Raw genomic sequence first — 12,466 nt, 5'->3', positions numbered from 1 at the left:
GTACTGTGATGATGCAGCTACAGGTGGAGGAGGAGCAGGATGATGAAATTGAGCAGTTACTTCTTCAGGGCATTTATCTGGAGCACCTTTATTTAGTAGAGTGCCACTTCTGGGCTCAGCCAGCTAGCAGCATCTGGTGGCACAGGATAGGGATGCAGAACTGGGATGACTAGGAGAAAGCTACTTTCCTAGAGATCTATGCAGAGTTCACCCTAAAGCTACAATGATAGAACACCAACATGAGGGCTCCTCTCAGCATGGAGAAGAGTGTGGCCATCACGACCCAGAAGCTGTCCATCTCTGACTGCTCCCAGTCAATAACTAGTTATCTCAGAAAAATGCCTCAAGTGGCATGGGAAATAGGGTCAGGGATTCACTGTGCTCCTACGTTGAGGTCAGGAGGTAGTTTTGGGTAATGAAAGGTTTCAGAGTAACAGCCGTGTTAGTCTGTATTTGCAAAAAGAAAAGGAGTACTTGTGGCACCTTAGAGACTAACCAATTTATTTGAGCATGAGCTTTCGTGAGCTTCATCGGATGCATCCAATGAAGTGAGCTGTAGCTCACGAAAGCTTATGCTCAAATAAATTGGTTAGTCTCTAAGGTGCCACAAGTCCTCCTTTTCTTTTTGGATAATGAACATACTGTATATATCAAAGAAGTGACTGATATATGCTTGTGTATTGATTTTATTGGGGGGTGATACTGGGGGTTGGTGTTGATGTTAAAGGGAGAGCTACTCCTCAGTGAATTTTTTCAGCCAAGTTGTACCAAATCTTTTGTATTGAGTTAACAAATCACATAGGTAACAAATAACATTACTGGAATTACAGAGTTAAAGAATGTAATGCAAACTCAAGACCAATGGAACATTTTTATGCCCAGAGTGTTGCTCACAAATTCCTGTCGGTGGGGTGCTTGAAACTGTTCTTTTCCATCCTGAATAGGCTGGTTGGTGTGGGAAGTGCCTGCAATTTGGTTGACTGAAAGGTTGGTCCTAGTCTGGTGTGGTGTCCAGAGTTTACAGGACAGGGCTAGGTAGGGATGCTGTGCATGAGCTTTGTAAGAAAACGTGTTCCAGACCTAAAAGGGTCTTGCTTAAAAAGGCAATTGGCAAACCAGGAACACATGCAGAGCTGCTATCGGCCAGGATGACATACTCCCAGCTGGTGCAGGAGTGGAATGGAAACTACAAGTATGAGCAACCCTGAGAAGGTTGCCAATACACAGAAAAGCCAACTTTTAAATCCTCCTACATAGTTGTATAGTAATACAGCATACTCTGCTTACTGGGAGAGCTCCTGTCTGCAGCATTTTCTGGATGGTTTCTGGTAGAGCTCTCATGCACAGCAAATGCACATGGCATCCCCTGCAAATATGCAGTCCAGGTGCTCATGGTGTTGGTTCCTTTGCTTTGATCTGGTCTGGCACTGGGACCAGCTCTAGGAGTGCCTCCTCACCTTCATTTTCATGGACAGTATCTTGCAGATGTCTGCATTCCAGAGACTATTCTCCAGATGGGCCTGGAGATCTGCAGGCATCCACATGCAAGCACAGTGTTATAATAACTATGTGACTCTGTGTGTGTGAACTCACCACTACCTGATATTAAAAAGGGACACACCTGGCTGCGTGCCAGCATTTAATTAGAGAGAGAATATTCGGTCAAGATGACTCTAGAGCAGGGGTGGCCAACCTGAGCCTGAGAAGGAGCCAGAATTTACCAATGTACCAAAGAGCCACAGTAATACGTCAGCAGCCCCCCATCAGCTCCTGGCCCCCCCACAGCGCCTCCCACCCACTAGCAGCCCCGCCGATCAGCGCCTCCCTCTCTCTCCCCGCACCTCCTGATCAGCTGTTTCATGGCATGCAGGAGGCTCGGGGAGGTGGGGGGGAGGGAGCGAGGGCACAGCAGGCTCAGGGGAGGGGGTGAGAAGGGGTGGAGTGGGGGCAGAGCCAGAGGTTGAGCAGTGAGCACCCCCAGCACATTGGAAAGTTGGCACCTGTAGCTCCAGCCCCGGAGTCGGTGCCTGTACACGGAGCCGCATATTAACTTCTGAAGAACTTCTGTGGCTCCGGATCCACAGGTTGGCCACCCCTGCTCTAGAGCTGTGGAGGGCACACAGGTACACAGACAGGCTGAGCTAGGTGTGAAGCAATACAGTGTGGGATAGCATGGAGAGGAATGCTAGAAGCAGAGTGATTAGAAATGCCTTCACATAACCCTTAAAGCACACAAACTCACTGCAAAGAAGAGTTACTTCTACTCCAGATAGGATTCATGACTTCTACCTAAGGTGCCAAATAATTCAATTTTTTTAAAAAATTGTGTGTGTACGCAAGGCACTTTAATGAGAACAAACTAAAGCTATTCCGATGTAACATCCCCATGATTGACAAGCCCTAAGAATAATGAATATGGTTCTTCTCTCTTAGGCTCCAACATGAAGAACATCACACAAAGCTGTGTTAGTAGGGCACAAAGTTGATGATTTAATCTCTACTGCTAACATCAGCTTGCATTTCTATGGTATTGTCAAGCAAAATAGTGACTACTATATAAACCTGTGGTCTTGGTGTTGAAAACCTACCTGAGAAAACCAGTGAGACTTAAAACCCCCAACACACTTGTCCTCTCTCCTCCGCCAAACAGACTAAAGACTCAATCTCACAGTCCTTACTATGGGAAACCTCTCATTGACTTGCTAGGAGAATTGCAGGATTGGGCTAGAAGAGAGGGATTTGTATGTATTTGAACTCATTAATGATTTAAGTTTTATTTCATGTCTATTAAATGTCTAGTGACAGTACACCTTCTCTCAAAACCAGAGAATGTAAACGTGTGTGGATAGGGATAGACATATAGATAGATTATAGATATTACTTACAGTGTATTTCTAGAACCTGCATTGCTATCTGAGGTGTGGAGTTTAAGGACTCATGGTCTACTCTGCAACGTACAACGGCACCATCATCACTCCGATCCGCTCGGAAATCCAGTGTGCTGCTAACAGTGAATGTCCTGCGATTTGCATCCTCTTCTTTTAAATATTTGACATCTGCAAGAACAAAAAAATGTAGCTTAATGATTTTCAGGGAGCACAATGCAATAAGAGGCAGCTCTGGTATATATCATATCCATTTCTAAAACTTTTCCCCTAGTTGCTTAAAAAAAACCCAAACACTTTATAGCCAGACATTCCATTATTTGTCTGATAAAAACCAATACTGCCATTGTTTTTCCTATGTGTGTATTTGGCAATTTCAAAATCAACTGCTGAGAGCCTGGACAAGAATTTTAACTGTTTGCATGGATAGGAAAAGCTGTAAGGATGCTATGCAGGAAGAAATTACATAATATATCATAGAATCAGATATCGAGAGGTCATCTAGTCCAGTCCCCTGCACTCTTGGCAGGACTAAGTAATATGCAGACCATCCCTGACAGGTGTTTGTCTAACCTGCTTTTAAAAATCTCCAATGACAGAGATTCCACAACCTCCCTAGGCAATTTATTTCAATGCTTAACCACCCTGACAGTTAGGAAGTTTTTCCTAATGTCCAACCTAAACCTTCCTTGCTGCAATTTAGGCCCATTGCTTCTTGTCCTATCCTCAGAGGTTAAGAAGAACAATTTTTCTCCCTCCTCCTTATAACACCTTTTATGTATTTAAAAACTGTTATGCCCTCTCTCAGTCTTCTCTTTTCCAGACTAAACAAACCCAGTTTTTTCAATCTTCCCTCATAGGACATGTTTCAGACCTTTAATCATTTTTGTTGTTCTCCTCTGGACTTTTACCAGTTTTGTCCACATCTTTCTTGAAATGCGCCCAGAACTGGACACAACACTCTGGTTGAGGCCTAATCAGTGCAGAGTAGAGCAGAAGAATTACTTCTTGTGTCTTGCTTACAACACTCCTTCTAATACATCCCAGAATGATGTTTGCTTTCTTTGCAATAGTGTTACACTGTTGACTCATATTTAGCTTGTGGTCCACTATGACGCCCAGATCCCTTTCCGCAGTACTCCTTCCTAGGCAGTCATTTCACATTTTGTATGTGTGTAACTGATTGTTCCTTCCTAAATAGAGTACCTTGCATTTGTCCTTACTGAATTTCATCCTATTTACTTCAGACCATTTTTCCAGCTTGTCCAGATCACTCTCAATTTTCATCCTATCCTCCAAAGCACTTGCAAGCCCTCCCAGCTCGGTATCATCTGCAAACTTTGTAAGTGTACTCTTATGCCGCTATCTAACTCACTGAGGAAGATATTGAACAGAACTGGACCCAGACTGATCCCTGTGGGATCCCACTTGACACAGCTTGGCTTAGCCATGGTCAATATTTCCCTCAGCTTTCTGACTCATAAATCTTGATAGTCACCTCAGCAAAAATTGAAATCTGCTTAATGCTCAGCAACCAACTGGAAGAAAAATGCCTGGGTGGGGAAGACAATTATTTCTGAAGCACAAATCAGAATTACTTAACTACCTGGATTCTTACATTATCTGGAGTGAGTGAAAAAGCCCATCTTTCTGATTCCAGAGATATTTTTAATCTAAAAAGATGTAGCTGATTACATTTTAGATCTGCTTTCTAAAATTGACTTTTCATGGAAATTTTATTTAGGTCATTTTCGTCTCCCTAATGGGATTTTACTGTGATTTGTAAAACTGAAACCTCTTGCATTTTCCTTTCCTTTGATTAGGAAACACAGGACACATGCAATCTCAGTAGTATATTCCTTTACAAAAATTCATTTTAAGACCTTCATTAGCCCAAATCAAAATGACCAGGTTGCTGTTTTGCTAAAATAAACAAATATCATAAAGGAGGAAAATATTTTAGCTTAGATTTAGCCTAGATTTAAAAAGTGCTTAAAGTTTGGATCCTACGTGAAACTTTAAAGCACCCGAATAAATAGACTTATTTTCAAAAGTGCTGAGCACCCAGGAGCTCCAATTAACTGCAGCTTGGACAGCGTCTAGGCATTGGGAGCCTTCACTTCAAAGGAAGCTGCTGGATGCACAGCACTTTTGAAAAATGGAGACCACTTCCTTAGGAGCCTTTTAGATGCCTGTTTCTTTAAAATCTTGACCCTTAACTGTCAGTGAAAAAATAAGTCAATGTATGTACTTTTATATAAACCCTGAGTATCTGGATCATCAAAAATATCCATACATTTAACTATAATGGCCAAATATTTTTAAATTTAAGAAAAGGAGTACTTGTGGCACCTTAGAGACTAACCAATTTATTTGAGCATAAGCTTTCGTGAGCTACAGCGAGTGTAGCTCACGAAAGCTTATGCTCAAATAAATGTGTTAGTTTCTAAGGTGCCACAAGTACTCCTTTTCTTTTTCCGAATACAGACTAACACGGCTGCTACTCTGAAACCTTAAATTTTGGAGAATTTTTTTCTTCTGAGAATCACATTCATTAGAAGAAATGAAGCTTAAAGTCAAGAACTCTCCCCTTTACCCCTGCTGCTGCCCCCCCTCCCCACCCATGAAGACAAACAGTTTTCTTGGAACTCACTGTTTGCATATGCACTCTGACTGTTTTAACACTTTTTGTTAGCTCCATATTATTGGTCTCTGAGGAGGAAAACAATAGAAACTTGCTGATTTATCACTCATTGGTTATTTTCAACCAATTATAACCTTATATTCCTCCCATATATGTAACAATTATCTATTTAAAATATATATTTTTCCATATTTTAACTGGGCAAATCTGGTATTTTGGGCTTCTGTATATTTTTCATCTGGTTTTGCTTTAACCTTCCATTATAATGTGAGAAGGTTAAATTCTATTTCAGTTGGAGTTCTCACTGCACATATTAAAATTAGCAACCTCATTTAAGTTTGCCATTCTGTTGCAAACATATTAATTTATTTATTTTTACTACACAGGAAAAAACCAGGAAAATAATTTGAAAATATTTCTGAAAAGTGAAAACTGAAACCACATTTAAGGTTACATTTTCAAAGCAGTGAGTAATAAATTACGTGACAAATAAGTATTGCGTATTTACTTTCTGATACATTTGAATCTCTTAATAAGCTCCATTTAGGGATGGCATAGTCAGTTGTTTTATTGAGCAGATAGGAATAAAAAAGGATCAGAAAGCCAAACTTCACATCCCTATGCTAATATGGGTGCATATATAAGAGGCAGAACGTTCAAATATAAGGTATGGAACGCCATGATTCTCACACAGCCTCTCCCATTCTTGACATCGAGCCAGTTAAACAGTTCTCTCTTACAAGATGATGATTCCTTTTTTCTGCTAATAGAAATGCAAGCAACATTTTAGGTTGGCTTTTTTCCCCCCGGTTCCTTCTGTGAACTGAATGTATTCGGTTTTCATGTTCTTTTGCACCGTGTATAATATACTGTAACACAGTTGGATTTACTGGTGCCAGACAGCAGAACTCCTAACCTTTAATGTCAAGTGCATTAGCATACAATTTCATATCTATTTTCTCAGATTTATCATTTCACCTTTTCCAGTGCACAAAAGCTAATGTACCTTCTGTTGATGCCATTGCAAGCTAGTTAGGTTATTTTATTTGTAACCTTCATGACAATGGCAATGTGCTCTTCAGAAGACCTAGAAAACTGAAGCGTTCAAGGCTTTTCCCTCATTTGTATCTTCTTCACTGCCTATTCCGCCTCAGTTTCAACACCTATTTCATCCATTCTATTGAGTTTTCTTTCTTATGTCCATCCCTTAGGTACCTACCCAGAAAGCCATGTGTTAGTTTAAGACCAAAATCCCTAAATTGTCTGCTTTGTTGGTATTACATTTCAGCTGAACAGGAAAGGCATAATTACTGTGCAAGCCTGAAAGATCTGATTTAAAAAAAATAATCTGGTGCCATGAGTTGCCCTTGCTTATGTCTGCTAACACCAGTAGTTCATGTAGGATACTGGCACTACCTATGTTTATTTTCCATCTTCTGATGGCGCTGCTTGCACTTTGACATCTCTTTTGAATGACAGCTTTGCTGGCATAGTACAGCATGTATGTTATGTCCTGTGTTAAAATTTTGCCTTTTAATTATATTGCACAAGGTGCTACTTTTCTCTGGGTGACAGGTCTCAGGTCTAGCTTTGGCCCCACCTCCCGAGGTGGTGAGGCTGGGGGGGATCTCATGCTTCAGTCCCCCCTCCTGGGGTCGTGTAGTAATTTTTGTTGTCAGAAGGGTGTCGTGGTGCAATGACGTTTGAGAACCCCTTCCTGCAGGCTGAAAGACTCCACTTTCTGATTTCCTGCTTCCCATCTTCACTTGACCCAGGAACTCAGGTATATTTTAACCTACTTGAGCCCAAAGTCCATGCCTCTTTCTAATCCAATTTTCTGATTTTGAATTGGAAACTTCTCAAGACAGGTACATTTAAAAGAAATCATATTTCTGTGGATACCAACCATGGTCTCTTTAACTTATTAATTTTGTATATTAGTCTTTGTTTTATTATGTATTGCTCTGTGTTGGTGGATACCAAAGAAAGTTGAACTGTTTCTCTTATTACCACCACAGCTTTGCTTGAAGCAGCTTTTTGATTCACTAACAAAAACCATAATGCCAGCCAAGTGCGTGAGATACATGGGTACTAAAGGAATGATTTTAAAACAATAGCTACATGGAAACAGTCACAATTCTGACAATTCATTCACCTGATCTTTTAGCATATTGGATGAAAATGACAGCAATAAAAACCAATACCAATTTTCTGGGAACAGGCAAAAGTGGATCAAATTTCAAAATAGCTGGGTTACTGATAGAGACATGAACCTGGTACTAAAGATTATTGTAAAGCATTTTATGATCCATCTCAACTAAGGTGATATTATGACCTTCAGCTAACTATAATTAAAAATTATAGTTTGTAACATTTTGCAAAATAATCAGTCATATTGCCATTATGATAAATGTTGATCAATTCTTCCACATTACATAGTAGAATTGATTCTTGCACATTTAGATAATGTCAATCTTTTTATACAAATGAAAGTGATACAATTCCAAGCAATCCTCTATCCCATTAAATGCTTTAGTTTTGATGTTGACACAGAATTACATGTAAATGTTTTTCAATACCTTTAATCTCTTTGTCATTCTTGAACCATCTGATATCAGCTGCTGGTTTGCTACCAGAGGTCTTGCAGGTTAGCTGCATCCTCTCTCCCTCCATAACTGGTGAAGTAAATCCACTAATTTGTGGCTTCTCAGGAACACCTAACAAACAATCAAACAAATAAAAGATACAGCATGTTGCCAATCAGCTACTTTAAGCCTTTGACCAGAGGGTTGTCAGTTGATAAGGTTAACCTATTAGAGGTCAATTTCCAAAACAAATAACAGATAGGTTTATTCACTTAATGATTGACAGACCTAACAACAAGTGTCACTGAATTCCGTTTTCTATTTTAAACTGACCAGTGAATCCGAACCATACTTGAGTTTAATCGAAGAAAATGAACATGTTTTGTATGTTCATTTTAAACCAATCCAGCTTTTCTCATACTTTATATTCAAGTTCAGATTGACTTCCTATTGCTAGATATAGAGTGGATATCTGTATTTTAAGAAGATTATTTTGGGTGGGAGGCATGGAATATATTAACTACTCTTGTTAAAATGAAACACAACCAGGAACAAAATCCAAACTGATCCAGCTGCATTTTAACAGACAGTTCCAGCATGAATTCAGGGAATCCTAACACAAAAGGAGAGCAAAAAGAAAGACAAAAAAATCCTCCCTTTTCAGATTTAACTAATATATAGTAATAATGGGCCCGATCCAAAGCACACAGAATTCACAGGAATTCTTCCATTGATTCAGTGAGCTCTGGATCAGGTCCTATGCCCATTAAACATCCTACTCAGAACATTAGAGATGGCAAGGGTTATGTTTTGAGGAATGGAGGGAGATTTTTAAAATAAAGAACTGTGAATAAAATTGAGAATATTTAGTTATATTCAATGACAGGCTTAGTAACACAAAGACATTACTTATTTTGGGGGGATATATCTTTCCACAGATTCTAAAAGCTCTTAGAATACGATTAGGTTTACCCTTTACATCTCGAATGTTTCAATTAATTCACAGATTTCCATTCCTGGATAAAGAAAAGGAGGACTTGTGGCACCTTAGAGACTAACAAATTTATTTGAGCATAAGCTTTCATGAGCTACAGCTCACTTCATTGGATGCATGCAGTGGAAAATACGGTGGGGAGATTTTATATACACAGAGAACATGAAACAATGGGTGTTACCATACACATTGTACCAAGAGTGATCAGGTAAGGTGAGCTTTCACCAGCAGGAGAGAAAAAAAAAAGACCTTTTGTAGCGATAATCAAGGTGAGCCATTTCCAGCAGTTGACAAGAATGTGTGAGGAACGGTGGGGGGGGGGGAATAAACATGGGGAAATAGTTTTACTTTGTGTAATGACACATCCACTCCCAGTCTTTATTCAAGCCTAATGTAATGGTGTCCAGTTTGCAAATTAATTCCAATTCAGCAGTCTCTCCTTGGAGTCTGTTTTTGAAGTTTTTTTGTTGAAGTATTGCCACTTTTAGGTCTGTAATCGAGTGACCAGAGAGATTGAAGTGTTCTGCGACTGGACACCATTACATTACGCTTGAATAAAGACTGGGAGTGGATGTGTCATTACACAAAGTAAAACTATTTTCCCATGTTTATTTTCCACCCCCTACCCCCACTGTTCCTCACATGTTCTTGTCAACTGCTGGAAATGGCCCACCTTGATTATCACTACAAAAGGTTTTTTTTTTCCTCTCCTGCTGGTGATAGCTCACCTTACCTGATCACTCTTGTTACAGTGTGTATGGTAACACCCATTGTTTCATGTTCTCTGTGTATATAAAATCTCCCCACTATATTTTCCACTGCATGCACCCAATGAAGTGAGCTGTAGCTCATGAAAGCTTATGCTCAAATAAATTTGTTAGTCTCTAAGGTGCCACCAGTCCTCCTTTTCTTTTTGCAGATACAGACTAACATGGCTGCTACTCTGATTCCTGGATAAAGGGATCAGTCACTGAAATTCCACTCTGTGCTCTGCAGAGGGATAGCTCAGTGGTTTGAGCAATGGCCTGCTAAACCCAGGGTTGTGAGTTCAATCCTTGAGGGGGCCATTTGGGATCTGGGGCAAAAATTGGGGATTGGTCCTGCTTTGAGCAGGGGGTTGGACTAGATGACCTCCTGAGGTCCCTTCCAACCCTGACATTCTATGATCTTGCAATTTGGTTTGTTCATGTCTCTCCTTTTCCAAAGGAAACTGATAAACACTGCACACAATCAAACATTCCTCCAAACACAAACAACAGCACCCATCACAGTGTAGATTCTGTAATAAAACTACTCCTACTTTTCAGAGGCATGAAATGGCATCTTTAATAATCCCTGTACATTAAAATCTTCTAATCCAAATCAGACCAGTGAATAGAAAGAATATTTCTGCATATAAATCATCTTTCTGATTAAAATGATGGCATGGAATAAACTACAAAGAAAGAAAAAGAATGTTACTCTCATATGGGGCATCTTTAGAAGAATTTCAAATGCAAGTTCTTATAGACAAATAAAATTATTGTGAGATAGATGCTTCTGAAACCTTGCTGCTGTCTTTTCACTGGAAAGAAAACAGATGATGTTGGAAAGCAGTCATGTAAAAAAACAAAAACAAACAAAAAAAACCCCAACCAACCAAAATACACCATAAAAAATCAAGCCAGCCTGATTAGAAGCTACTGATTAGATGTTTGGCTTTTTACTTTTGTAACACCCTTTTATCTGTGTCCCACTGCCATTTAATAGGTTGAATTTGACTAATCATCTATTCTTTGGATCTTGAGATGGCTCTCTACAGAAAAAAAATTAACCCTTAGGCATTTGTTATCCCAAAATACTTTGCTTTGAGCGGATATTTTTTGTCCTTAATGGCAAACTTGTGAAGATTTTTGTAAAATAGACTCAGTGGAACTCACAGAGGCATATTTCATATCCTATGAACAAAACCAATTCCCTGGCTGGATTAACTTTAATAGTACTAGCCCAGAGAACATCTTGCATTAGTCCTATTAAATTCAACTGCCTGCTTTTCTATATATAAAAAGCAAAACAAAACAAAATGGAAACAAAAATCAATCTTTAAAATCATATCACTTGTTAAGTACACAGGTGTCTTTCAATGAACTATAGCAATTTCAGCTGATTGGGCGACTGACATTGACAGAATCACATAAAGCTTGGAACTGAAACATTATTTTTTGGGCAGCTCTATAAATCTATTGGTGTGTGTGTGTGTGTGTGTGTGTGTGTGTGTGTGTGTGTGTGTGTGTGTGTGTGTGTGTGTGTGTGTGTGTGTGTGTGTGTGTAACCTTTGGCGAAAATGGCAGAGCATTTAGAGGATGAAGCATATTTTCCCTGCGTTCGAAGCTTCAGGGAAAATATGCACTTTGTAGAGGAAAAAAGAAAATAGAATGAGCCAAAAAAAATGCATAGCTAAGGAAAAACTATGAGCCTTTAAAGCCCTTTTTGATTTCACGCTCTCTGGTTTTGTCTCCTTTGCCCTATACAGTACATTGTTAGGAGACGAACACATGCACCCTGTTAACCCCTTTGGTGCTTGGGATATAGAGGTTATGTCCATTTTAAGGAGCACTCATGTGGTGCTATTGATGTGCACTGTAATTCATGGTCCTGCCACATCACACATAATAAGGGGCTTGCTATTCCTTGGCATGGTTCTAGTCAAGCAATCTTTAGAGAAAGTAAGAGAGGGTGTTTTACATGCATCTTCTGCTACGTTTTCTGAAAATTCTCCCTAGAAATATTTACCAAGATTTGAGAAGTCTTAGAACTCCTCTCTTAACTCATTTCACTTTGGTATTCTCAGCCAGCTATACTTACCCAGAACAGTGAGAAAAGCCTTGGAAGTTTTGACAGGCATAGTAAATAAAGAACAGGTGTATTGCCCTTCATCTGACAGAGACACATCACTGACGCTGATGCTCAGTTCATGCCATGAAGCTCGAACCAGCTCAATCCTGTTGTCCCTCAGGGCTGGAAAACAAAATGTATATGTTAAAGATACAAAATATTACATTAATACAGTATAGTATGTTATTCAATAGGTTTAAACGCAGCAGTCTAATGAACATTTTTAATTACAAATCAATTATATGGAGACATAGACCAGTTAAATATAGATTATGATGTTATTTTTTTCCTTTGAGGGAATTACAACATTTGAACAGTTTTTGGATAGTCTCAAAATCAGCTGAAAAGCAAAATGTGACCATATAAATTATTACATATTTAATACTGGGATTCAGTGATGTAACCAGTCTCAGCTACATTTTGGTCCCTTGCATTATATCAAATGATATTAAATCATCTGAACTACTACACAAGTATGCAACAG

The 12,466-nt window shown here is 39.3% G+C and overlaps 1 protein-coding gene across 4 annotated transcripts in view; it reads right to left on the bottom strand.

Annotated features, from left to right (window-relative positions):
* CADM2 (cell adhesion molecule 2) overlaps positions 1-12,466 on the bottom strand; it is a 1,028,770-nt gene that overhangs the window by 150,563 nt on the left and 865,741 nt on the right. For all 4 annotated transcript variants that reach the window (XM_074971701.1, XM_074971709.1, XM_074971692.1 and 1 more), the window contains 3 exons: positions 11,953-12,105; positions 8,109-8,246; positions 2,886-3,056 (listed from right to left, as the gene is read on the bottom strand). In XM_074971701.1, coding sequence (XP_074827802.1) covers positions 2,886-3,056; positions 8,109-8,246; positions 11,953-12,105 — 462 coding nt within the window. The remainder of the gene's footprint in view (positions 1-2,885; positions 3,057-8,108; positions 8,247-11,952; positions 12,106-12,466) is intronic.

Source organism: Natator depressus, chromosome 1 (genome assembly GCF_965152275.1).
Source record: "Natator depressus isolate rNatDep1 chromosome 1, rNatDep2.hap1, whole genome shotgun sequence".
NCBI lineage: Eukaryota > Metazoa > Chordata > Testudines > Cheloniidae > Natator > Natator depressus.
This window is presented reverse-complemented; position numbering and strand designations above follow the sequence as displayed.